The sequence below is a fragment of the Phyllostomus hastatus genome, unplaced genomic scaffold, assembly GCF_019186645.2.
Source record: "Phyllostomus hastatus isolate PE091 unplaced genomic scaffold, TTU_PhHast_1.1 phas_contig_34, whole genome shotgun sequence".
Lineage (NCBI taxonomy): Eukaryota > Metazoa > Chordata > Mammalia > Chiroptera > Phyllostomidae > Phyllostomus > Phyllostomus hastatus.
The window spans coordinates 66,098,049-66,125,493 of record NW_025333857.1 but is presented as its reverse complement, the minus strand read 5'-3'; the positions used below and the strand labels follow the sequence as shown (position 1 = coordinate 66,125,493).

Below are 27,445 nucleotides of genomic sequence, written 5' to 3'. Positions count from 1 at the left end.
CGCAGGGGCGGCTGCTTCCCGCCCGAGCCTCACAGCACTGCTGGCAGTGTGCGTGTGTAACGGGACTTCTGAAAGACAAAATTAAAACGTGTAACTCAGACCCGACAGTACGATGGCAGCTCTAAAAGTTCACTGTTGGTGATTTGATTCCCAGTTCTTCCTGTTACAGGTCAGTGGGTTTTTACAAAAATGTGTCTCTGCTGCTTTTTCGTTTGTGTTCTCCTGATTTCTTTGACCAGTTTGACATGACAAATCAATTCTGGTAGCTGCTGAGGAACGAGATGCGGGTCTTGTCCTGAATTCCTGACGCAGAGTGCAGGAACCTAGTTCCGGAGTTAGCAGCTCTGTTCCGTAGGGATAGAGTCTATGCCTGAACTTGGGCACAGGACCAGAGAAATGGTCTCCAGTCCTGTTGGGTGTCAGGTGTCTGGCATCTGATCTTCTGACTGAGTCCAGGAGGGAGGGCAGCTGTCCTGTGTGTCATCACGGGGGAGTTTTTCACGCGTGACCAGACCCCAGAGCACCGTTTGCAGTCTTGCCCTTTTCTCCCCGGAAGCCAGTCTGCTCACAGATGTAGGTGGCTCAGGTTTTGTCAGATTGTCATGCTTCAGGAGAGACTCAGCTTCGCTGGGTTGTGATACACAGTCTCCCTGACCTGACCCTGTGGGATAGGAAACAGACACAGGGGTCACACCCTGGTCCAGGGGGACTCAGGACTGGAGCCCAGTGCCCTGGGGCCAGAGCCTGGCCTTTGTCCTCCTCGACCTGCTGGGAGGCTGTCACCATGCTGGCGAGAGGGAAGGTTTGTAACGGCTGCCGCCGTGCCGGCACGCTGCCCTTCTGGCTGTACCAACATGCCGCTGGAGTGCCCGTATTCGCCAGCATTCTGGGACGACGGAAGTTACTTAGAGGACATAGAGTGTTGTGAAGGGAAAAAAGTATCTTCCCGTAAAGAGTTGGGACGATCTCTTAATATTTCTTTCTTGATGAAAACTTCCTTATGACTTGTTTTGTTTCTTTAGAAATTCATTGAAAAAGATTCAGAAGCAATACAGGAGAACCGTTACTTAACGACCGTGGAGGATCTCAAATTGGGGAGAGAAGACTTTGTAACGGAAGAGTGCTCTCCTCGGCGGTCGCCAGGCGGCAAAAGCATCTTCTCCGAGGTGAGCCTGGCTGGGACTGGACGTCCGCGTGCGAACTCACATTCTCTGCGGACACGTGTTTGGTAATTCCTTTGATCTAGAGAGCCTCAGATGCCGCCTTCTTGCTGATAACTGCGTTTACGGCAGGTGCTCGGAGGGGGTCCGCGTCTCCCCACCTTGGGGATTAGGGTCCCGCAGCTGAGCATCGGTGGTCGCCCTGCGCTGCCGCAAACAGAGATCTTGGCTCGCTAAAAGAGGAGCCGCGTATTTGCGCTCCCAGGGTTCGCCTCTCAAGGACTATGCAATCTCAAGTGTTCAGAACGTTTTTCTGTTCAAATGCATACGAGAAAGGGCACAGCAGGCCTTTCCTCGTCTGGCCCCAGGTTCTCTCTCTGGTCTCATTTCCTTCCGGCCCCCATCCTCACCGCCAGCAGCCACCTTCTTGCGCAGGATTCCTGAAACGCCATCCTGGTGCCTCTCTGTGCCTTGGCACGTGCTGCTCCGTCCGTGTGGATGCCTTTTCTTCCTTACCTGGTGACTCCCCAACGTCCCTGCTGCCACCCTAGTGTCACCTTCTCTGCTTCCCCGAGCCCGCTCAGTAGTGGTGTCTTCTCTCCCTCCGTGGCGCACAGCACTTTGCATGCCCATCACTGTAGCACTGAATTCTTGTGTCGACGTTACCGGGCCCACCTTCCTGCCTTCTCCTCCTCACTTGTGCCCCTGCACCGTGGGCAGGCACCTCCGGGACAGAGAACTAACTGGCACTCAGGTTTGAATCCCAGTGTCTAGCCCGGTGCCTGGCTAGTAGGTGTTTGTTGAGTGAATGACTGACTCTGTTGGTTTGTGAGAGATGCGTAGAGATTGTTCTGACCCCCAGTGCGAATAAAATGCACCTTGGCAGCCAGATATGGGAAAGGAAAGGAGTTCACTGTAGGCCAAGTTTTGTTTTTTTCTTAAACTTGGTTTTAATCAGGTTCATACATTCAGGACAGAGAACTCTTACACAAATTAGTTCTCTGATGAATGGCCGTGATCATGACTTGTGGTTTCGCAAAGGGTGATTCTCCAAATAATGAACCGGAGCAGCACGGGCCCATCTGCTGGAACAGACCCGGGCGGCAGGGCTGGAGCAGGGTCCTGGAGGCCTGCGTGTGTGCGTGCCAGGGACCAACCCTGCCGTTGGTGGTTGGTGGGTCTTGGAGAGGTCTGTGCGGGTCTTCACGGAGGGGCCAGGGCTGCTGGGCTGGTTGGGGTGGACGGGTCAGGGGTTATTTCACAGCCGGTGTAGCGGTGCTTCAGTGTTCGAGCACCAGCACTAGCCACTGCACTGTGTGTCGGCTTGGCATCCGCCCCGGCCCAGAGGGCCTCGCTGGGTGAAGAGTGGGAGGGAGCTCTGTCGTAACTCTGGCCGTTTGCGGACTTGCATTTTTCTGTGTCTCTGGAATGAAATTCCAGCAGAGATTAGTGGGGAGCCCCGGGGCCAGGCCAGAAGTCTGGACGGAGGCCTGGATTCCTCTCTCGGCTCTGTCACTTCTTTGGGCAAGTCCTGTAACTAAATCTCACAGGGCTGATACTTTGTGATTCCGATTGACGTACAGATACTTGATTTCAACCATGTTTGTTGGGCGTTAGGATGCCAGTAACCTGTACCAAGACACAGTCTGTTTTAAAACAAGACGGTGCCCCGTCAGATGTTTTAGGTGGACAGGTCGTCACTAATGCGAATGCATTTTGTTAAAGTTTGCTATTTTGAACCATGTGTTAGTCATGTAGAAAGTGTATACATGTTGCATAAAATGTTTATGAGCCTGTCGAACAGGCTGCGTATGTTAGACGTAACTGCACCAGCTCGGTGGTCTGTGTCACTCTGCGTTCCCTTGTCTGCGCTGGGCAGGGCGGGGTCGGAGCTTCCACGACCGCCAGGGTGACACCGCCTCTCCGGCATTTCCGCTGCACTTAGACCCTGGTGCTGTGTACATCACTGTGCAGAATTCCTAAGTATTTTAATTTACCACAGGTTTTGATTCTCTTCTTCAAGACTAATGGCAAATCATGGACCAAGAATTACACATTGTCATCGAGGAATTGTACATTTCCAGGTGTCAGTTTAAGGGAGCCCCGCTGTTGGAGCCTGCGGCCCCGTGCCCCCAGCCCCGCCCTCCTCGCCTGCACAGGGTGCTTTGCAGAGTGCGGTTCTTTCCTCGTAGGAAATGTGGATTTCTTCCGCTGTGCTCTTGGCCATTTTGTGTTGACTCAGGTCTTATCCCCTGCCCATTTCTGCAAAGAACTTGAGGCTGTGACGTGTCCCCATGGACTCTGGGCAGTCTGCTTTCCTTCTAATCATCGAATGATTCTGAGGATTAACGCTGGATGACAGGGCAGTGAAGACAGAGAGGAAAACACACTGGCCACACTTAACTTTCTGTGGCCAGAGATTTGGAGCTTGGCCATTGGCATGGGTGGGGCATCGCTGCCGAAGTTCCTGAGTATTCAAGTGAATGAATGTTTTTGTTGCAGAGCTGTGGCGTGGGTACTGAGATAGATACCACCTGTCTACCAGGCCACTGAACTGCCCTGATTATTAAGACGTGAGCCCTCCGGTTTTCTCCGTACGTATCTGCTGCGTCTTCAGATCGTGGTCGACACATTGCACGTGGTTCCGTCGAGTCATTAAGGAAACTGTGGTTGAGTGGAAAGGGCCCGGGCTTTGGTCTCGGATGTCAGTTCTGTGACTTCGTGCAAGTCGCTTCTTAGTCTCTCTGAATCTCACCTTCCTAGTCTGTAAAGTGGAGAACTCCATGCTTATTTCCTGAAAGGATTAGAAATAATGCAAGTGTGTTCGTTCAAGTTCTTTCGGTTGCCAGCTGTAGAATCCAACACTGAGTAGTTTGAGCAAAAGAGCAGTGAACGGGAGTGTTCACCGGGAGCATACCAGAGGCTGCCGCTGCGGGAGAGCCATGCAGCCGTGCCTGGGGGAGAGCAGAGCTGTGAAGCTGTGGCGGCCCACGGACAGCAGAGGCTGTCCACCCCAGAGCTCTGTCTCTGACGTGAGGCACCTCCAGTGACTCCCAGACTTCCGGTGTCCCCGTTTAAATTTCTAAATGCCTGGAGAGAATCGGGCTGGCTTCGTGTGGACCCAGTGGCTGGCTCACAGAGGAGAGAGGGGTTGTCCAGGGACTTACCCCTGTGTGTTAGGGGCAGTTCTCAAATGGGGCGGGGCAGGGTGGGGGGGCGGTGGTGAGCCGGCGGTCACCCTCGGGTGGCGGAGACACACTGCAGAGTCAGACACAGGAGGTGCGTGGTGATCCTGAGTCTTCTGCAGGATGGGCGGCCTCCGGTCTGGGTCAGTCCTTGTTTGGAGGGACAGGATGGGGGTGGGGGTTGGGTGCTCCTGCTCGGAGGGGCTTCCCCTCACCACCCTCTGGGCAGCCCTCTGCCCCTGTGCTGAGGAGACCCACTGCTCTGGCAGCCCTGCTGACGGAGCCGAATGACTTCATTCTAATGGGCGTGATTCGATGCCGGGGAACAGGTGATTAATGAAAGGGGGCCCAGATGGCTCCAAACAGTTCATTTATTTAACAAGGGTGAGCAGTGTGCTTCTAGGAAGACGTTGACTCACTCCGACTGCCGTTATGCAAACTGTCCACAGGAATCTCTGCTCTGAAGAGTCATATGGGTCCCTGTGTCCCTCTTAGCTATTTAATCATCAGGTCAGCAAGTACGGTGGCAGCACCTGATCTGTGCCAGACACTGTGCTGCCTGCAAGACCCCCAGGCCTGTAAACGGGTGGCCGGGGCACGAGCTTGGGCGCGAAGGTGCACCAGGGTGCCTCGGGGGCTGGAAGAGGGCATCTCTCTGTCCGGGATGGCTTCCTGCCGAGCGTTTGGCTTGAGCGGATCCTGTGAGGTGCCTGGAGTGTGTCCGTGGAGAGGGGTGACTGAGGGAGGTGCTCTCAGAAGGGGTGAGGTGTTTCCTCCTGGAGCTCAGGTGAAGGGGGTTTCAGTTCTCAGCGATGGGAGGGTGGGGGGGAAGCAAGTGCGGGTGTGGTCAGCTGGCAGGTGGGGGGCGGGGCCAAAGAGACCTGGGACCTGAGAAACCTGGTGAAGGTTCGGAACAGCTTCCAGAAAGAAGGGGAGGGGGGCGCTGAGCCAGGCACCCAGGCCCTGACATTGCAGTGGGTGGGCCTCGCAGCCGGAAGCCCCGCCCACGCTGGTCCAGGTAAGGTGCCGGGCCCCCAGGGTCGGGACTGTTTCTCCGGGCACGTACATCGCACACCTGGAGTCTGCTCCATCCCCCCAGAGCTCTATCGTTGTTGATCTTTTTTGCAAGCCTTTCTGGGTTGACTTTGGAGTTACATATCTCGCACAAATTCTGACTGCCATTTATGAGCTGGGCGGACCCATCAGGTTAACCTCTCCTCTCAGAGAATCAGTCTCCTCATCCGAAAAGTGGGAAGATGTACATACTTTCCTGGGTGGCTGTGATGAGGGATGATCCATGTAAAAACACCTAACACAGCACCAGAGCACAGGGATTTCATAGTTAGTGGTTGTTTATCACGTGTCGACTCCATGCCAGGCATCCTGCTGAGAACTTTGTGTAGGTTGACGCAGTTAATCTCCCTACGAACTCCATGAGGTGTAGAGTTATTGCCTCTACTTACAGGTGAGGATATTGGAGCACAGAGAGGTTGAGTAACTTCTTCAAGGTCACACTCTCAATCATCACTGCCTCTCACGGTAGGTGTTCAAGGAGCAGTAAGTTTCCTTATTTTCTTCGTCACTGCTGGCTGGTTTTTATGTGGCCGACAGTGGTGACGTTACCCTCTGCAAGCACCTGGTGATTTGTATCCATTAGAGGGCATTGACAGGTGCACTTGGAGCTCGGCGGGGTCCGCCCCCGCCTCACTGCCCTGACCTTGGGCACGCTGCTGGCCCCCTGTGCCCCCATCCCTCATCACCAGGATGGGGAGAGTTGTGCCATCTGAGCCTGTGGGCGGTTGTGAGGTTTGAAGGAGAAAATACCAGGAAGGCACTCAGGATCGTGGCCGACATGCTGAGGACTCGATGGCCTCATTGTCTTGCTGTCCTCTTGAACTCTGCCCCAGAGCTGAGGGGATCCCTGTGGCACTGTGGCCGTGCACAGGAGGCACTGGGCGCTCCTCGTGCAGTGACACGAGGCAGGGTTTCGGAGGGGCCGGACGCCTCTAGCATCCTTGGTGACTAGCTTACCACGGCCAGACTGGTGCGTTAGCATTTAAAGCTCCCATTGACGGGTGGCGTCTTCCCCTTGCTTTGTGCAGGGCGGGACATGTAGTGGTGGTCCCCAAGGTCGGGGGAGCCCGGCCAAGCTTTGCTCTCTGCTTCCCTTTGGCAGTCGGCTGGAGCAGGGCCCCTTCCCTGGAAAAATACGTAAATGTGTAGAATGTGTGCACAGGATTAAAAAGGAAACCAATTGTTTTAAAATTTGGTGATTGAAATATTTAAAAATAATAAAAATGGCACTATGTTAAATAACAAGATCTAGGGGTGAGCGTAGTGACTGCTGTAGTTTTGAAGTAGTGACGGGAATACACATTTTCAGATAATCACAATATATACAAACTGTTTCTTTTGATGACGAAGTCACAGGAAAATACTAAAACTGCTGTGGTGCGTGGCAGTCACAGTATTCTGTCACGTTATACCGAAGGGAAGGCCAAATTCCAGTCAGAGGTGAGTGAAGGTACAGCTGTAACTTCTCTCCCCTGTTCATGCTCATGTTCACGCAGCCCCCGAACTTTAATTTCAGTTAGGAACCCCTGTCCCGGGGAGTGTTTTAACTCTAGGAAGAAACATGAGTTAGTGGGAAACACAGAAGCTGCTGGCAGCTCGAGTCTCCTCGTTAGCTGACTGTCTCCCTCCCGGCACTCGGAGAACATTTATCTAGTCTGTGCTGGGCACTGTGCTAGGTTTTCTGCACACATTAACTTCATTTATTTCAACATTTTCCTCTTCTTTTTTTTAAATCCTCACCCAAGGATATAGTTATTGATTTGAGAGGGGGAGAAGGAGAGAGAGAGAGAAACAGAGAAACATCGATGTGAGAGAGAAACATTGATTGGTTGTCTCCTATACACACCCCAACGAGAGATCAGACCTGCAACCTAGGCATGTGCCCTGACCGGGAATCGAACCTGCAGTCTTTTAACAGACAGGATGATGCTCCAACCAACTGAGCCACCAGACCAGGGCACATTCTCTTCTTTTGAAATAACTTCAAATTTAGAGGCTACTTACAGAATAAAGGGTGTACTTTTCCTGAGCCATCCGAGAGAGAGCTGTCCGTGGGAAGTCCTGTCACCTCTGGACACTTGAGTGTGTGTGTCTCATAGGGGAGGACACTCCCCTGTGTGACACGGCACAGCCCTCACACGAGGGAACTGGCAGAGGCACTGTGCCACCTTCCAGTCCTCAGGCTCAGTCAGGTCTCCCCAGGGTCCCATAAGGGCCGTTGTAGCGGAGGGATCCGGTTCAGGGTCATATGCGGCGTGTATCTCGATTCTTCGGTCTCCCATCTGGAGCCGCTCCTCTGTCCTTCCTTGGCTTTCACGGCCTTGGTGCCTTGACACAGTGTGACTGAATCCAGGCCGTCGTGCCGTAGAGCGTCCTTAGGTTGGGGCTCTGGACTGCGTCAGGCTCTGGACTCCGGCAGGAGGGGCCCAGGCATGGTGCTGTGTTCTGTTGTGCCCCGTCTGACGGTGTGTGATTTCCGTTTGTCCCGTTGCTGGTCCCTCTGGCTGACATGACTTTGTGAAGGTGGTGTCCATCAGGTGTCTTGACTGTACGGTTATTCTTCTTTCCTTTATAATTAATATTTTTTGTCGGGGGGTCTTTTGAATCTATATAAATATCTCGATCTTCAAACTTTCACCCATGAGTTTCCTTTTATATTTCTCGGCTGAGTTATTAATTCCCACGATGGTTGGTAAATGGTGAGTTTTCTAGTTTCATCATTCCTTCTACATTTAGTAGTTGTTATTCTTCTATAGAGAGAAGCCTACTTTTCTTCTTATTTATTCATATCAATATATATACTCATGAATTCATGTTTTATTAAATAGGTTGTTATCTCTTACTATTGTTGGTTATTCTGGTGCTCAAATTACCCCAGAGCTGGCCTTTTCAAACTGGGCCCCCTGCCCTTCTGAGGACACACTCTGTCATTCTTTGAGCTGGTCCATCTTTCTGGCGTGACACAACGCTGTGGACACACCTTGTGCTGTCCTTGACTTTCTCACCCCAGTGTTGGCGTCGGCCACTTCTCTCGGGACTCCTGGGTCCTCACGGAACACGTGTAACTTACTGCTCCGTAACTCCGTGAGGTGGTGGTCACTGTCCACCGTTGGACAGGTAGGAATACCAAGGCTTCATTCAGTAACTCCCTGAGGTCCCAGAGCTGGGAAGTAGTAGAGCCATATTTTGAATGTAAAAAGAATTCACTTTTGTGAGTGCTAATTCACAAAATTGCACCCCCATTTTATAAACGAGGAGACTGAACCTCGTAGAGGTCTGCTAGGCCGGCTGCCGGGTCGCACGGCTGCTGGGTGGCAGAGGTCGTCCGCAGGTGTCATCATCGCCACTCTGTGCAGCAGGCCTGGAGGGCGCCCCTCACTTGACCTCTTCTTCTACGTTGGGTCTCTTGTCCCTAATACTTGTCAGGTTTCAGTTTAGGGATTTTTTTTTGTTTGGAGCAAGAACAGTTGTGGAAAGGCATTGTTTGTGGTGCTGTGAAAGCGACTGCCCAGAAGCTCTGAGGGGTGGCTGTTCCATGATGGGCGAATCAGGTAACTAGGATGGTTCTTCCGTGGCAGCTACTCGGTGTTGGGAGCACAGCTCTCAGCTTTACTCCGAGGTGAGATGCACAGTCAGTCATTCCCCACGCCGCCTGCAGGTGGTGCTCTCTGACTGTGGCCTGATCCGGAGCCCGGCGCTCTGGATCACCTTCGTTTGGGTTTAGAAACCCAAGTATGTTTGCATGAGGTAAGGATGTGCTCTCTTAAAATTCTCCTCTTAATGTCAGATGCCCATTGTCATTTCCAGGAAAAGCAACAATTAGACTATGAAGAGCTGATCCAGGTCTTAAAGAAAGAGCAGGACATCTATGCCCACCTGGTCAAATCTCTGCAGGACTCAGACAGGTAAGGGTTTCTGTCCGGACATCACACGCACGTGAATGTGAACACGCGCACACACACGTATTATGAATAAATGCTTCTTGTCTCCAAGGCAGCAAAGTTTGCTTAGGAGGCTTAAAGTTCTTGGATGATGATTGCCTTGTTTAAATCAGATGTACCTGTTTTCTATCAAGGGTTGTCAGACGTTTGCCCTAGCAGGGTAGCTCAGTTGATTAGAGCGTTGTCCCGATACACCAAGGTCGTGGGTTCGACCCCTGGTCAGGGAACATAGAGAATCAACCAGTGAGGGCATGGATGTGCAAGAGCAGATCGATGTGACTCCCTCCCTCCCTCCCTCTCTCTCGTCCTCTCTCTAAAGTCAGTAAATAAAGGGGGAAAAAAAAGAATTGTCTGACACTTGACAACACACTTAGGGTAAAAATATTTAATACTAATCACTCAGATTTTTATAATACTTTATTATTGATTTAGAAAGTGTTTCTCTGTATTATCTTAAGTGATCCTCACAGCTGTTCTGTGACGTAAGTGATTCCGTTACTCCTGCCTTTCGCAAAGCCATTTTCCATGAGAGAGGTTTGTCCAGAGTCACACGAGTGATGGGTGGCAGAACCCTGCGACCCACCCAGGTGACTTGGGTCCTCACAGAATTGCCGAGATGACTGGTGCCTGTGAGGTGTGGTGAGAGAGTCGATCATGGCTAGCGGTCTCCGTCTAGCCCTTGCTCTGTGCCCACGGGCGAGCGGCCACCTGTGGGCCTCTGTTTGCCCACCTGTAAATACAGGGGTGGCCTCTCTGGTTTCTGATATTAAAAATTCATCTTTCAGCCCTGGGATAGTTGCAGGTGGAAGGAGTGATGTCGGGGGTTCACCACAAAGTGGCGCAGGAGCAGAGGAAGTGGACGGCCGGGGGTGGGGGTGGGGGCTGTGGAACAAGGTTGGCCTTGGCTCCCTGGTGGTTGGGTCTGGAGCGTGGTTGATGGGGGAGGGGCTCGTTACATTGCAGCTTGTTTTCTTTTGTTTATGGCTAAAATTTTTCATAATAGAAATTTAAAAAAGGAAAAACCACCCTTCATTGCTCCTCCTCTTCAGCCCTTCACGCTAGCCCTAAAGTCTGCATGATGTCTCCCCTGGGCCATGTGCTCTCCTGCCCCTGCCTCCGCACAGGTTCCCGCACCCTCTCTGTCTCCCAGGGGTCCTTGGGGTTTCATCTTGAGGGAGGGTTACTCTTGTCGGGAGGCCCACGGTAACGCCTAGGAGAGTTGCCCCGGGCGCCCTGCCTCCTCCTCTGGACCATGAGCTCTTCCTCGGGGCCAGGGTCCTGTCTCGTTCACGTCCGTTTCCAGGGCCTCTCACGGCGGCCAGTATGGAGCAGGCACTTGGGAGGTGTTCGTTGGATGGACTCCCCTCCCCCATCTTCTAAGTTATGAGATAATTTTCATGTTTTTAAATCTAAAATGAGTTCAGAGAAGATGGAAAGTAGGCATCACTCTGAGAAAGTGAGCGTTTTCCAGAAGCCTTGGCTGCCACTCACTGTCACTCGGGGGAGGGGTGAGTAATGCTGGGGACTTGGAGGGGGTCGGCAGAGTGGGTGGGGCTGGCAGGCCCTGCGGTAAGTGTGTCGCGGTCGGCTCCTCAGCATCATGGGTGGCTGAGTCTCACAGGCTCGTTCTTAATGTGTAAAGACGTAGGATGGGCCTTGGCCGGGTGGGTCAGTTGGTCGGAGCGTCGTCCCGTGCACCAAAAGGTTGCAGGTTCAATCCTCAGTCAGGCACACACTTGGGTTGTGGGTTCGATTGCCGGTTGAGGCGTGTATGGGAGGCAGCTGAATGGTGTTTCTCTCTCATGTCGATGTGTGTCTCTCTTTCTCTCTCCCTTCCTCTCTCTCTGAAACCAATGAACATATCCTCGGGTGAGGATTAAAACAACACCTGTGGGATGAGACCAAGGCAGGTCAGTGCTGTGGCTGACAAAGATGCTCATGAGGTTTCCTGTTCGTCTTCAGAGCTGAAACACCTTTAGGAGAGGACAGGCCTGGGTCCATACCCCGTCTCCGCCCTCAGCAGCTCTGCGTTCTGGGCTGAGTCGCCTTTCACTCTGAGCCTCAGCGGATGTGTTCTTACAGTCGAGATCGGGTGACCCACTCTCTGCTTTCGTTCCCACCTGCCTGCCTGCCTACTTACCTCCCTGCCGGCCTCGCTACTTACAGACTGGTTTTGAAAGTAGTTGACAGTGTGCGAAGCCCTGATACGGCCGGGCACATACAAACACTCGATGCATGTAACACAGTAAGAGCACAACATGAAAAGCTTCTGTAGTCCTCGGTATCCCCGTGCGCATAAACCCAGTTGTACGGGGTTTCTGAATCCTCAGTCCTTGCCGTGGGCGGAGGGCAGGGTTGTGGGCTAAGGCCGGTGGCGTGCCTTTTGGTAATATCAGCGTTGCCTGCCTCCTGGACACTGGCCCCAGCGGGGGTGTCTCTGCTGCTGTATGTGTGCTGCTGCACTTATAGTTCAGGCAGGGGAGGGAGGTCAGGGGTCGTGGGCAGCCGTGTACCTGGCCCTTTCCCCTTTACTTATTTCTTCCTCACAGCAGCACTGGGAAGTCAGTGGCTTCGTCCCGGTTTCAGGAGAGGGACCGTGCTGTTGGTGGTGTTCAGGGTGTTGTCCCAGCGTCTGTACAGTCGGGGACCACCAGAGCTCAGAGCTCAGATGCCCCTGGCTCCCGAGCCAAGGCCCTGCCACAGACGTGCCTCGTCTTGCGAACCACTGCGGTTCCCACTTCCCAGTGACCCAGGCCCCTCGCCCTCGGCACGGCTGGGATTGGGGCTGGGTAACTTGTTGTTGGGGGGGGGGGCGGCCCTGGGCCTGGTGGGATGTTCAGCGACACCCCTGACTTTCTCCACTGCGCGCCACCGGCTCTGTTCCCACCCCGGGTGTGGCAGCCGTCCGTGCTGCCCCTTGTTCACCGGGCGCCACCGTCGTCTCCAGACGAGAGAATTACAGCTCGTGAGAGTCAGAAAGTTTGACTTACAAACATTATCTTTCGTTCAGGAGTTTGTAGGGTATGTGGAAGGAAGGAAATGATGTGTGTTTCGGCATGTAGTATATGTTTGGTGTTCTTTCCCATATAACATCTCATTTATTCCTCAGAACAATCTTAAAGGAAAGACACTAAAGACACTACCCCATTTTACAGAGGAGGACATCCAGACTCAGGCCTGGCTGAGGTCATGGAGCCAGTTGGTGGAGGTTTGCCTTGTGGAGCTTGAGTCTCCCGGCCCCTGTTTCCGCCTCCTCCCCCCTCACATTCCAGGAAGAGGCACACACGGGGCTTTTGCTACCTTCGCTGCTTTTGTTCCACCACCGCCTCCCACCGTGAAAGGGTTCTGGGTTGGGGAGACGTACATGGCAGACGGGGCCCAGCAGCTGTGCCCTTTCGCCCTGTCGGAGAGTGGAAGGGGGTGAAGCTGTTGGCTTTCCCAGCCCGCGTCGTCGCCAGAGCTTCGCTATAAAACGATCTCCTTTTTTTTTCCTCCCGTGGTTGAATGTGCTGCAGCTCGACCACATCCGCGCGAGTGCTGTGCTGTGGCACCTCTGGAAGATTTCCATCAGCCTCACAAATTGGCCGTTGTGATTGCCTTGGAGTGGAAGTGGGCACAAGTGGCTGGTGGGGCCCCTGCCTTTGCAAGAAGCTGGCTTCACAATGAGCTGTTGTCAAAGCAGCGAGCACAGAAGATTAGACATAATGGCTTATTTTCCCTCCGATATATGTCGATTTGTGTGTGCGGCCGGTGGACGGAGCTGGAGGAAATTTCCGAAGGAGAATTGGGGCTCGCGTCTGTAGCGCGCATTTAGGGCACCAGCTCTCGCCTCTTTGGGGGTGCGGACCCCTTTTGAAAAATCTGTGGAAAGCTGGTGGGCCCTCTCCCTGGAAAAAGCCCCATAAAGAGCCGCCATTGCAAGGTGTTGATGGACACTCGTGGGGACCCAGAGGTCTGATGCCGGACACTGGCTGGTGTGTTTCGTGGTGTCTAAAAGAGGAAGGCTTCCTGAGTGTGTGTCGGTAGTCTCGGAAACGGCGCTGTAGTTTGACCCGCTAATTGTGCTGCTGGGAATTTGTCTCACGGAACTAACCTGAGTGTGAAACGAGGCTTTTGGCATGGAGTTCGGAGAAGCATGGGCTGTTTTTCAGATGGCAGCGAGGGCTTCTGCCCCTCTGAGAGCTGCTAACCAGGGGTTCAGGTCCCTGCCGTGGGCACATCCTTGTGGGCCTGCACGGCCCAATCAGTAGCCACTAGCCATGTGACTATTTAAATCTAAATTAAAAAAAAAATTAAGCACTCAGTTCTTCAGTGTGTTAGCCACAGTGTAAATGTCGGGTTGGCACCTCCAGCCTGCGGCTGCTGTGTTAGTTAGCCCAGCTACCAAACGGGCTCCTTCTTGGGGAGATGCTGTCGGAAAGTCCTCCCCAGGACCTGCGCCCGTTCCGGGAGGTGTGGTTCTGGGAGGTGCGTGTTTCCACCGCCTCCTCTGGGCTCCGGGGTGCGCTCCAGCTCCGTGGGGCTCAGCACCGCATCACAGTGACCCTGCGGGGGCACGTGGCACCCCAGCCTGAAATAACACCCTTCGCACCGTGTGCTTGTGTTTCCTTTGGTCCCTAAGCTGGCCCCTCCCTCCCTTCCTGTGTTGGCTCCCTCGTTCTTTTCTTCTCTTCCCTCCTGCCCTGACCCCTGACCCCCGTGCCATGTGCCGCGGCTTTTTGGAGCGACGTTCTCTCTTGTCTCCTCTTCCTGAAGCCTGGGCGCCAGGGGACAGCCGGGCTCTGGAGAGCTGCCCCTTGTATGCCCAAGGTCTCACTGGCGTCTTCCGGGCAGAGAAACATGCTGTGCATTACACTGTTTGTACTTAATTACGTCTGTAGCAAAGACTTGGGAATGACCCCGATGTGCCCTGATAGGAGTGAGTTAAAGGAAATGGTGGGACATCACCTATCATTGTCACATGGTGAAAAAGTGGTGTGGATCGCAAGTAATCCCCAAAACGCAGGGAGCAGTTCAGTGCCGAATGCACAATGTAGTGTTGTCTTGTACGTCCGTTACTACTTCAATGTTGTACGATTATTCAGGGACAAAGATGGGGTGGGAATACAGTCTGCCGTGTGTTGATTGGTAGTAGGATCGTGGTAATTTTTGTTTTCTTCATACTTCTGTCTTTAAAATTTTCTGTAACACACATACGTACATTTATAACCAGAAAGTAACCTCAGATGATGTAAAATTCAAAAGGAAGGCTGGCGGGGTTTTGCGTCTTAAAGCACGAGCAGGCCTGTTTTCACATGTCTGGTGTCTTGCTTTACCCAGTGCCCAGAACCTGCAGGCCGAGTTAAACAGCATCTTGGCCCTGCGGCGGCAGCTGGAGCGGGACGTGCTGGCCTATCGGAATTTGAAAAAGACGCTGGAGGAGCAGATCAGCGAAATTCGGAGGCGGGAAGGTACAGGCTGTCCAGAGTGTGTGTCCCTGTGGTTTCCACTTGGAGGGCCTGGGCTGGACGTTAAGGGAACCCTAAACTCCAGCAGGACAGGGGCCACCCACAGGACTTCATCTGGCGGTCCTTTCCGTGGTGACCGTGCCAGAGTTGGCTCTCTCAGTCTGAGTGCGTCTGGCTTTGGCCCTCGCTGTGGGAGACCCAGCAGACTGTGTTAATTCTGCAGAGGTCTGCTGCAGGCTGTCCCCCAGCGCCTCTGCTCTGTTCTGTAGCATTTGAGACTCAGAGCTCCAGGAACCCGTGAAACCTTGCAGCCCCCTTTCTCTGGGAAACAGCCTTGTTGCCCCAAACGTCTGGGCTCTGCCTGCCACTGCACCCCATGCAGAGAGCCCAAACGGCAGACATGTGGGGGTGAGATCGCTGCTTCATGTCAAAATGTTGCTTTTTGTGTTGTCACCACCCCAAGTGGACTCACATAGGGAGGGCTGCAAGGGGAGGGCCCTGTGGTGCTGGCACTGCGGTGCCCGTCACGGTGGTATCGGCTCGCTGCCTTCCTCGAACCTGAGCCCCTTAGAGTCTTGGCTGGAATCCTCTTCCTCTCGGTACCCCCAGCCTGGCTTGCGTGGCAGAACTGTGTAGTGGTGGTAGGCTGACATTTATGGAGCAAGGGCTGTGCGTGAAGCACAGCTCCAGGCACCTAACTCCTCACCCCTGATTCTGACAGTCATCCCATTGGCGGAGATATTGATTTCATTTTACAGATGAAGAAACTGAGGCTCAAGGGTGGATGTGGGGTTGATTTATCCAGGTAGGAGCCAGGACATCTTTCTTTGAAGTTTAGTTCTTTCTAGTACATTAGCTGTATCGGCTCTTACCCGCATGTGCTAATATATGCGGTCATGTCTGTGGACATGCCTCACGCAGTTAACAGACTCCCCCAACCCCGCATCTGTCCTCCCCATTTGCATGTCCACGTGGCTGTGGGGAAGCGGTCCCTTACGTAGCGGGTGACTCGATTCCCTTGTGTGAGCCCTAGCAGGCAGCCTGTGCACTCGCTGTGCTCGCTGCCGTGGAGGGCCGTGGGGCCAGTAAAACACATCAGGCACTCACCACCCTGAGATCTCCCTTGAGGGTCACATCCGCTTTTCCTGTATTCCCGCCTAAACGGAATCACTCCCTTGCCTGAACTCAGATCACCATTTCCTTGTGCCACTCAGAAGGGTCTCCAGGCACAGCACATGATACGCAAATTATAATTCAGAATCGGCTACAGTGAAAGCTTACACAGCCCGTGATGAAACCACACTTTGAGATATCAGCCTGTAGAGGAAGGAAGGAAACTTACTTTCGCCCCAAAGGGTGGACTCCCCGTGTGTGCCTCTAGGACTGGCCTTGGAAGGATCTGTTTCTGATTTTCTTTTTCTCCTCCCCCCCCACTCTTCTTTTTTTTTTTTGCAGAAGAACCATTTTCGTTTTATAGCGATCAAACATCTTACCTGAGTATTTGCCTTGAAGAGCGCAGTCCGTTTCAAGTGGAGCATTTTTCTCAAGAAGAACTTAAGAAAAAGGTATTGGCCTGCTCCGTTCGGTGCTTCCTTGGTTCTTTGTTGTCTCTTGGGTTCCTAATTAGAGGTGTGAGATTCTCAACCCCCTTGACTCTCCTTTCTTCCCTCTCCGCCTGCTCGTCTCTGCTCCTGCCCCACCCTCCCTATGTCTGGTGCACTGCCTCTCCGGCCTGGGGACCCAGCCCGGTGAGCCCTGCTCTGGCAGCTGCCCTCCAGCCCGTCCACGTGCAGTTCGCCACCTGTCCTGCAGGTCGCTCCCCTCTCCCCTTGTGCCGGTCACGTGGATTCCCTTCCCAGCGTGTCGGCACTCGTCTGGGTGTTTCTCTGCGTCCTCTGCTGGGCCGTGAACATCTAAGCGACTGCATCTTATTTATTTCAGGTTTCCCAGTACCTGGCACACGTAATGGGAGTTAATAGATGCTTTTTGAAAGAATAAATGTTCACGTTTGATCCATAAATCTTTTCTAAAGCTGAAAAGGTTTTTCACTCTGTTGCTTGTTGGTGCGGTTACAGTGGTTTAGTATTTCAAGGCTCTAAGAGCCATTGATGAGAATAGGAAGTGTGTGCTCAGAGGAGCCGCCTTAATGTAAAATTATCCTACGTGTACGACAGGCTCAGCTCCTGTCTTGGAGTGATTCTCGTTCCGACAGTGGACAGACGTGTAGCTAGGGAACTGCAGCATGGAGTGCAGGGGTCGCTGTGACAGGCGGTGTGCACGGCGGAGGGTGGCCGAGGGCGGGTGGACTGCTGGGCGTGGGGAGTGCCGCTTTATCAGAGAAGCCTTCTCCGCAGAAGTGAGGCCTGACGTGGGTTTTGAAGGATGAATAGGAGTTTGTCTGGGTGGACAGTTTTCTCAGCAGAAAAAGAGAAACTAGCCGGTGCGAGGTACGAAAGTAAGAAATAGATAGGAGAACTATAAAATTTCAGTGTTTTGGGAGGAATGAGGCGCGGAGCGTCGAGGCACTTAACTTCTGAAGGTAACGAGAATGGGAAGGGTGACAGCTGCTGCGAGCACCTGCTGTGGCGGTGCTGAGGGCAGGAGGTTGTTCCCGTGGTTGGCACTCAGTGTTTCCAGGGCCAGCATGTCCTGCGTTCCCCACTGTTGCATTCACGTTTTGGTGGGTTGTGGACATCTGCGGTAGGCAGTCAGTCTGGGTGGGGTTTCCCCTTCCTTTGAGTGGCTGCTGATGACCAGGTTCAGAAGGCTTTGGGAAATCACTGGCCATTGGGATTTAAAACTCTCTGGGGACAAAGGTGGTGTCTGCTCCATTGCTTAGGTACCCGCTCTAGCAAGACCTGCACCTCAAGGACGAGCACTGGGCCGGGGGTCCCCAGGTCTCGGCCCCCAGGCCTGGCTGTGCCTCCGTGGCAGCGGCAGCCCTTTCCCACATGGCCGGGTGCTGCGGCTGGTAGATGCCGTGGCGTTCTCCAGACGCCCCCAGCTGGGGGACCATGGGCAGTGAACTTCCTGTATCTCAGACTCTTTGTTGTTAAGTGGGGAGGGTCATACTGGCCCACCCACCTCCTCAAGACTTTTGTAAAGAATGATTGACTAAAGCTTGTAGGACTCTTTCAGTAGCTATACATTGCTTTGTAATTGAAGATTATTGTTATTACCGACATTGCTAGATAAGTGCACAAAGAAGGCGATGCTGTAAAATAAGGCTCCGACAGTTTCAGAAACTTCAGTCTGGGGCAATTTTCACCCGAGGGTCTCAAGTACACGAGAGGCAGTATGAGCTGTCGTTAGACTGTACCAGGGACGTCAGTGCACTGTGACCGTGATCACGTCCAGTTCTCACAGTGACCCTTTGCACAGATGAGCTGCAGGCTTAGCTTGGGCGGCTTGCCCAGGGTCTCTTTGCCTTGAAGGCTGGCTCTGGGACTGGCGCACAGGCAGGCTGGTGGTTTTCCCCCATGCCCAGGGCAGCCGGAAGACTGGAATCAGGCCGCCTGGTTCTCCATGGCTATGGTGCTAAAGGCAGGGAGGTCCGCGGCCCTGGGGAGCTGAAGTCTGCCTGTGGGTCTGTAGTCCTTTCTGCTCTTATCTCCCAGGTCAGCGACCTCGTCCAGCTGGTGAAGGAACTGTATACAGACAACCAGCACCTGAAGAAAACCATTTTTGATCTCTCCTGCTTGGGCTTCCAGGGGGATGGCAGACTTGAGTCAACAGAACAAACGGAGGTAAGCAAAACATTGTCGTCATCATGTGCTAATTACCAAAAAAAATAACCCCCCAAATTCCTCAAGACTGCTTCTGTCCTGGGGAGTCACTATTGAAATTGGGGTTTTGAGGGCGCCCCCGGGTCTGTAATTGTAATGTCTGCAGGCTTCCTCATGTTCAGGTCATGTCTGTGTGGACACAGTCGATGTGTTGTGACGCTTTTGACCCCCAGTCCGGCCCTGGGACCCGTGCTGCAGATGGTGCGTCTGGAAGACAGTATGGTCGCAGAGGGGTCTGGAGAGTGGCCAGATCACCCAGATAATTTGTGTGGGTAGATGCTACATTAATGAATGCATTAACATCGAAAGACAAACGAGGAAACACAATTTTCACTTTCTTTTGTGTTAATCCTCTGAATTTGGTGCATCTTCTCACGCACGGCACCTGGGCCTCTGGATTTGACTGGACGCGTGTCGTTCCTGCCCACACACACCCGAGCACTCCTGCACTCTGCCACGTGCAGGGGACACGGCAGGGAGTCCACGGTCAGTGTCCCGCCAGCCCACAAGTCCAGGTTCAGGAGTGTGGGAGCTCACTACGGCCGCACTGAAGAGTTCGGCAGGGCCCCGGGAGGTGAAATCCTGGCGTCTCTGTCCGCGCACTGGCCGCTGCAGGGCGTGTCGTTCACTGGGCTTGTGCTGTGAGGGGGAGAGGCCCCTTCTCTCGGTTCCGCCCCAGCAAAGCCTGCTTCACCCTGATGGCTTCTGGTCTCTGCTCGTCCTCGTGATGGGTTGTATCCGGTTTTCTCTGTTCTCGGCCGGTGCTGGACACTGGAAGGACCCTGAAGCTGGGGCGGTGAGGAAGAGTTTGTTATTTCCTCCCGTTAGCCCCTAACTTGGCCGAACTCTCCTGCTTGCGGAGCCTTGCTCCCTGCACCCGACCGCCAGTTCAGAAGGCTGGCGCTCTTCTCACCGTGAAACGCAGGGGGACCTGTTTGTACTTGGGCCCCTGGAGTCTTGTTGGCTAGAGTTGGCTTGAGGTCAGCCTGGCAGGCCAGGTGAATGGAAGTCTCATTGCCACCTCATTTCTGGGGGTAAATTTGTCAGCTTTAAGCTGGCTCCTCCCCGCTTCAAAGTGGGAAACGCTCAAAGGTATTTGTGCTGCACCCTGGCCATCTGCTGTCTTTGAGAGAGGGAATATTATTGATCTAAGCCTCTGGGGCTCCGGATAATTTTCAAAACCAAGAAGATCTGCAGTCCATTTAGGGAGAAACAAGTCTCTTGGCTTATTTTCTCCAAGGCAGCATTTTTAATAAGCAGCTCATTCTTCACCTACTTCATTTGAGTCATAAATGGCGAGTTTGTTTGTTCATTTGCCCTTTGAAAAAAATCTGTTAAATGTCCCATTGTGTCCTTTGGAGAACAGAGGCTTTTTCCCCTTCCCACACTCTGAGATCTTAATACCAGCCGATTCAGACTGAGTCATTTGTCAGATCTCACTCGACCGGATGTTGCCTGTGAACAGCCCTGTCCTTCGCAGCACGGTTCTGGGGCCGGGCGATCCGCCGGGGAGGGGCCATCCGCCGGGGAGGGGCGATGTTCCCAAACTGGAGCCGGGGTGGGGGTGGTGGGGTGGGGGGGGGGATGTTGTTAGGGGCGGAGGGGATGCTAGGAGGGGAGGCGGAGGGCCGCGGAGTGGGCGTGGTTCTCTTTGGTGAGACCGGAGACAGGAGCACGCTGGACATGCTTGTCCAAAGCAAATATATTTTGTGATTTTAAACTTTGGTATTTTTTTGTCTGATATTTAATTAACCCACAGCATTACCTAATACTTGGGAAGGGGAGAAGAGAAATGACGCCTAATCCTGTCACTTTAAAATACTCACAGTTACCTAACACTTTGGAATCTTTTTCTGTTTGTGTGTATGAACACGTGTATGCCCGCAGGACATATACACAGTTTCGTTTTTTCCAGCCGTTGTACGTTAGAGCATCTTATGCGATCTTGTGAATGTACTGACATGTCACTGACTGCCTCACTGTTGTTGAACATGGAGGTTGTTTCCAGAGATTCATGATTTTGCATTTACCTGTGAGTGTCTTTGGACCCAGATCTTTCTCTGGGTTTAGGATTTTTTTTTCCTTAGACTCTATTTCCAGATATGTAGTTACTAGGTCAAAAATACAAATAGATAATAGGTATAAAATAGGCCTGTTGTTTATTTTTATATACCCTCCTCCTACATCTTTTAATTTGACAAAGGGGTATAAATAGCAGGAGGCCCATGACAGCAGTCTGTCAGGGTCGGCCTCAAACGGCAGCTGCACTGGTGTGCACTCCCCTGGCTGCTGCCCACTGCCCACTGCCCACTGCCCGAGAGGTGGCCGTGCACTTCCAAACCAGCCGAAGAGCGGACGGCCAGGCACAGGCATGCTTTTGTTTTCAAGTGCACTTGAACTCTCTCGTGAGGTTGCCCGTTATTTCCTTATGTTTATTTACTGGGGATTAATTCACGTATTGGAGGGAAGCGTGGTTGACCTTCAGGAGTGGTCTGAGCAGACGAGAGCCAGGGGAGTCTCTCCACCTAGATCCTGCTGTCTGCGTTTTCACCTGTCCACCTGTCCACCGTCACCCCGCCTTACCTTCTTGGTACATTGGACTACACAGACAGCAGGACACTTCCCCGTAAACACTTCAACACGCTCATCTTTCACCTGAGTGTGTTTTATAGTTATTTTTTCTCTCAAGGTTCATTTTGCACACAAAGAAATGAAGAAATCGTAACCCTGCATTTGATAAGTTGCACACGTCTGTGTACCTGTGCGGCCCGAATCCTGATCCCGATCATGTCCCTTCTGGTCACCTCCCACCCTCGCCCCCGGCCGCTTTTCTAGCTTTGTTCTGCCGCGGGTCAGTTTCACCTGTACCGGGCCTTCACGTGGGTAGAGTCGTACAGAATGTTTTCTCTCGTGGAGCGCTTTCTCACTCGGCGTGTTTTTGATCGTTACCCATGTCATTACACGAATCAACAGTTTATTCCTTTTTACCGCTCAGAGGTATTCCAGCGTATGAGCACATTGCGGCTCGTTCACTCATTTTGCTCGTGGTGGACGTTTGGATTGTTGGAGTCTTTGGGTGCTATGGCCAGAGCTGATAGGAATGCTCATATGTAAGTGTTCGTGTGGGCATATGTTTCCGACTCTCCTGATGAATACCTAGGAATGGGACTCCTGGGTCGTAGGGTTACTAGTTTCATGACCGATTCCAGTATTTGTCCCACAGTGGTTGGACATTTTATCCTCTCTCTGACAAGTTGAATAGTCCTGCTTGATCTGTATCCCTGAGGAAGTTTTAATAATGAGGGAAGAAGGCAGTAGCGAGAGAGGGTTCCTCACCTATGTGTACAAACTTTATGCTTAACAAGCACCCTTACGCATGTCTGGTCTGTGACCACCAGGTCCGTTTGATCCTTGCTGCAGATTCGTACGTGGTAGATTTGAACATATTCTGATTCCAGGAAGTTTCCTATGAAATGACTTTCCTGATTCAGTTTGCTGTGTTTCGCTTTTCTTCTTCCAAAACAAGGGTTTCCTCTAAAAAGTAAGGGCAGAAACACTTAAATTGGGCTGGGAGAATTATGGGGGTAATTGACTAAATGCAGGAGCTCATGGAATGAAATGGTGGCCGTAGATCCCCAGACATCTCCTGTGTACAGCATGCCCGGCATGTGGCTCAGCACTTAGTTGGGGGCTTCAGCACTCACTTCGGTGAGATGGGGTTCGAGGTAGCTACTGAAGCAGCTTTGACTGATTCCCTCCCTGGGTGTGGCCGCGTTTTCCCATTTTTAATTCGGTTAGCGCGGGTGTCCCATGACCAGCATCCTCCCTCTTCCAGGGAGCTGAGGTTTGGCCTTCTTGACAGCTTGGTCCTGTCCACTCTACAGAATGCGGAACCTCTGGGGCTTACACTTACTGAAAGCATTAGGAATTTGTGCACTTTTCATAAATAACTGTCCTTCATTTTCAAAAGCATGAAGTTATCAGCAGGGAAGCCTGACACTCTTTATTAGCAGTGAGGACCTCCTGTCAGCACAAGGGCAGCGTTGCTGGGACTGCCGTCTGTCGCAGGAGTGCGCCAGCCCGCAGAGGGGCCGACGTCCTGTGCTGAGCAGGAGGGGCGGTGCCGCATCAGGCACACCGTAACTTTCATTCCTGCTTCCTCGCCGTTTGATATTTTCAATTCCATCAGTAGCTGTTTTCCAAAATCTCGTTCCTCTTATACGATCTGAGAGTGGAGTTAGCCACAGCAGGAGTGTCAGCGGCACGACAGACAGCGTGTTCGGTTTCCAGCGGCCCAGGGAGGGCCCAGCATGGCCGCGGAAGTAGCTGGAGTTGTCTCCTGGGGGTCTGTCCTGAAGTGATGCCTGAGCCCAGGCAGCTGTGTGTGATCTGCCAAACCAGCAGCTCTAACTTCAGCTAATTTTATTTCATGGCTTTGCCATTTGTTTCTGCCTCTTTTTTGGTTTGTTTTTTTGTTTTGCATTATTTAAAAAAAAAGTCATCACTGACTTATTCATACATATTCATGCTGCATCTTTTTTTGGGTTGCATTTTCACACCATTCCATGCACCATGTAGCTTCCAACCAGCAAGGAGGACAAGGACACGATCAGAATTGGCAAGGATGACGAGAATAATTTCCTGAGTGGCCAGCATTCGGAGCAGAGTCACAAGGTAGGAACGTGGCAGTTAACTCCTCATTCCACCAGCCCCTCTCTGTGCCCAAGCCCGTCATCTTGTCTGGGGCGAGACCTGTGGCTTTTCTGTTCACTCCGCCTGTGCTGAGTGCCTGCCATGTGCCTGCGGAGAATAAAGAGACAAGAAGTTACAGACTGGATGGGGGAGCCGGTCGTGAAACAGCAAATAAACATATACTTGCAAATAAAAGCAGGGCTTCATTAGGAGAACAGTGGGCACTGGTTATGGGACCTGGGCAGATCTTTAGAGATCTAACCCGACCCATTTGTTGTTTGCATTGGAGACTGAGGCCCATGAGGGGGTGGTTCATCCAAGGCACAGAGTAACTCAGTGACAGTTGTTGGGATGAGAGCCCTTCTTTCTGGACTGCTGCAAGCTCACAGGTCATTGGCTTGCAGCGTCAGGAGCCACCAATAAAACCAAATGCCCCTTCTCAGGGGCCCTTTGCAGTCTCTTGGTCTGGAGCCCAGCTTAGCGTCATCCGGGCACTGATGAGAATTGGCCTCTGTCCACACAGACTGGGCCCCCAGCCACACTGGTCCTGGGCATTTGGAGCAAGCACTCTCCGAGTTTGAAAAGGACCCTAACGACTGGGATGTGGTGGGAGACAGGAGGCTGCAGATTTGACATCTGTGGCCTTCGAGGTGTTCAAGTTTGTGACGACGAATGGGAGATCATTAAAATGTAGATAGTTGTGTAGCTGAAGTGTAGAGAGCAAAGCAATTATAAGTGAGGGCTTTGAAATGAGATCTGATTTTGAGTCTTGGTCACTATCTCTGTGACCTTGGTTCACCTTTGCTTAACCCCTAAGCCTGAATTTCCCCGTCACTGAAGATAATAATACTTCTTGTTAGAATTGTTGTGATATTTAAATAGAAAGGCATGTACTAAGTGCTCAGTAAATGATAGCAATTACTATTTTTCTTATTACGTTCTAGACTTTTCCTTCTTGGGAGGTTGCTTATTTAGGTGGATTTAATAACTAGGTTGGTGGCAAATAAGGCCCTATAAATAACAGCTCATTTGTGTAGGTCTTGTCTCCCATTTAAAATCTTAATCATTTTACAAGTGTGGAGAGAGGAGTGTGATGGCTAGCGCATATATCACCAGCAGTGATGGAGTCACGGGGAGTTATTTATGGGTTGGCAGAAGAAATTTACAGCTTTGGGAAGGAGGGGCGAGGATGCTAATTGCAGCACCTCCAGACACGCTCAGCGCAGGCTTTAACTAGACGCTTCCTTGGCACCACTCCTCGGGGACCCTCGGTGACCTGAGAAGTTGGATCCGTAAATAACATCTCCATGGGAATTAGGAACTCTCCACTTTCCTAATGAGACAAATCAAAGTTACGTTAATTAGGATGTATCTGTAAGGAGCCAGTTGGCTTTCTGTTGTAGAATGGGGAGGCTACATCGCAACAGTACCTGTAAATGCCAGAAGCCCTGGCAGTGGCATGGGTTCTGTGCACTTGGCAGGAACAGCTTCCAAAGAGTGGGCTGTGGGGTTGGGGGCGTGCCCTAGTGGGTGGGGCCCTGAGCCCCACACACGTGGGTGAGTCAGTCTTCTCCTTCTGTTCTCACAGTCACCCTGGGAGGTGGCATTACTGTCCCCATTTTATAGAGGAGGAAGCTGATGTGAACATCTTTGTGCTCTTGCCAGAGCACCTCCCTGCTGTAGAGAGAGTGTGTGTGGCCCCGTGTGCCTGGGTCCCTTTCCCCCGCTCCCTCTCACTTTCTCCCGGGCTCACTGGTGCTCGCTCACTCCCTGTGTGTCTCCATCCTTTCTCCCTCCTCCACACGCCCCCTCCCCTCCTCCAGAGCCCATTATCTGACCAGGTACTTTGATGATTTACAGATTATTGAGGACAGTTCCAAAGAGGGCTGCAAAAATGGATACTTAAGGCACATGGATTCCAGTATTTTGGACCACGGTGGAGCCCACAGACCTGGCCATCCTGGAGACCCAAGTGTGGAGGAAGGCGAGCTCGGGAGCCTGCTTGCCCCTCTCCTCAACGAGAAGGCCGCGTCGTTACTGGAAGCCAGGTAGACGTGGGGCCCAGGTGTTGCCCTGTCCCTGTAGTCTGAGGGGAGAACAAGCTCATTTTGCTAAATGGCTGTAGATGGTGGTGCTGTGTAATTTACCTGAGAGAGCTCCTGAAAAGACGTGGAAGGAATCTTGCTCGTCATGCAATTAAGGAATGAGGCTGCACGCTAGTGGCTGTGAGGGGACTTCAGCGAGGCCTCACGCAAGTCCATTAGAGAGAGGAGAAAGCACGCTTTCCTTTGGAATTAGTCCTGTGAGCCCCAGACAGGGCTGTCTGGGTGTCGGCGACAGGAACCAGCCCCAGTGAAATTTCTTCCAGTTCTGCAGCCGCTTAAAAACTACTGTTGCCATTGTGACTGCTGTTTTATGTTGAGCTTGAACTAAAATTCTCCTCTCATTGTATCTGCTGGGAGTCGTTCTTACATGAGGAAATACTACAGGGTGTTTTTCTTAAAACAGAAACGGAGAAACAGTTAGTATGTTTATGTTTTTAAAATCAACCCTGTAGGAGCCAGCATTCCCCCTTTCGAGTTCTTTCCGGCCCAGCGACAGCCGCTTGGGCTTTGGAGCCAGAAGGAGCGGGGCCTCCTGCTCGGTGCCTCAGCCTGTCCGGCCGCTCTTCAGGCGTGGTGCGCGCGTGAGACCAGGTCCCGGGCGGGAAGACTGCTGGCCTGGCGTGTGCTCAGTAAGCGTTTCATTCTCTTCCAGCGTAGGCGGAGAAACGGAGCGGGTGCCACTGCCCGTGACTCTTGGCAAGAGCCGGGGACCCCACCGGTTCTGTGTCATTGGTGGACTGAGCCTCATGGGCATTTCTTTCACTAAAAAAGAAAAAAAAAGAAAGTGTTTTGTTTTTGTGAGCACACAGCAAGCTAACCCTTCCCCAACTCTGACATCGATCTAAAATTTTTCTAGCCTGAGTCCTCTTGGGGGACATGCCCAGTTCTGGTTTATTATCACAGGGAGTTAGATGACCACAGTCAGCGTCAGAGCCCCAAATAGTACATCGGAGTTAGAAGATGTGTGCCTCTCTCTCTCTCTCTCTCTCTCTCTCTCTCTCTCTCTCTCTCTCGTGCGTGCACTGTCTCTCTCAGGACCACCTAGAATGCACCTGGGTGACGTGAGCTGGAGAAAGTCCAGTGGGTGTGGGTGGAGTGGGGCGACTCGGGTGTGAGTGCTCCCTCCTCTTGGGCAGGAGCTTCTCGGCCCCACTGGCTGTTGTCCTGCAAACACGTGGGCTCGGAGCTTCCAGACTTCCGGCAGAAGCCCCTGGAAGAATATAATTTAGAAAATTATATTCTAAACCTCTTGATTTTTTAAAAAACAATTGAGACCTAGTTACATGTTTAAAGAAAGCACTCCGTGGACCAACATCCTTCAGCAAGCTCATGACGTGTCATGTAGTTACCTGTTCTCTGTAGGTTCTAGAGGTTTCCAGGCCATTGTGGACCAGTTCTAGGATCAGAAAAGACTTCCGTATGTAGGCCCAAATCTGCTTCCCCAGTCTCGTAGCTGTCATTGAGAGTGCATGCCATCGAGTTCCGTGACAGAGAGGTCCTGGATTTCGGGGCCCTCCTGAAGTTCTGACTGGGACCTGTGCCCCTTGCTGGCACACTACCCTGTGCTAGGGCCCAGGCGGGCACTTGTAGTAAAACCTCTGGTCACATTTAACCTCACACCAGCCTTGCATGCTGCTGGCGATCTCCTCTTTTGCTGTGGGAGCTGACTTTGGGGAGTTGACATTTCCTTAGCTGGTCAATGGTGCAGCCATTGGAGACTTTTCTGGAGTAGTCTTTGAGAAAGGCTCCTTGGCGCCCTGGCTGGGTAGCTCCCTTGTTAGAGCCTTGTCCCAGTACGCCAAGGTTGGGTGGGGGTCTGATCCCCAGTTAGGGCACATTCAGGAGTCAACCAATGGATGCCTAAATAAGCGGAACAACAAATCGATGTTTCTCTCTCTCTCTCTCTAAAAAATGAGTAAGTAATTATAGTAATAAGTAAAAAGACTCCTTGGGATAACCAGGATTCTGGTTGGTCAGAGAAACCCCATCTTCTGTCTGGGTATACCCCCTAGAAGCCAGGTGGTTTTGGTGCACTGGGAAAAGCAGAGTTTCAGAG

General features: G+C 52.4%; 1 protein-coding gene across 3 annotated transcripts in view; it reads left to right on the top strand.

The window, feature by feature from the left end:
• The window catches only part of CDK5RAP2 (CDK5 regulatory subunit associated protein 2), a 167,576-nt gene that overhangs the window by 70,275 nt on the left and 69,856 nt on the right, over positions 1 to 27,445 (top strand). For all 3 annotated transcript variants that reach the window (XM_045840755.1, XM_045840756.1, XM_045840757.1), the window contains 7 exons: positions 1,023 to 1,166; positions 9,227 to 9,324; positions 14,680 to 14,810; positions 16,263 to 16,372; positions 18,425 to 18,553; positions 23,171 to 23,266; positions 25,145 to 25,332. In XM_045840755.1, coding sequence (XP_045696711.1) covers positions 1,023 to 1,166; positions 9,227 to 9,324; positions 14,680 to 14,810; positions 16,263 to 16,372; positions 18,425 to 18,553; positions 23,171 to 23,266; positions 25,145 to 25,332 — 896 coding nt within the window. The remainder of the gene's footprint in view (positions 1 to 1,022; positions 1,167 to 9,226; positions 9,325 to 14,679; positions 14,811 to 16,262; positions 16,373 to 18,424; positions 18,554 to 23,170; positions 23,267 to 25,144; positions 25,333 to 27,445) is intronic.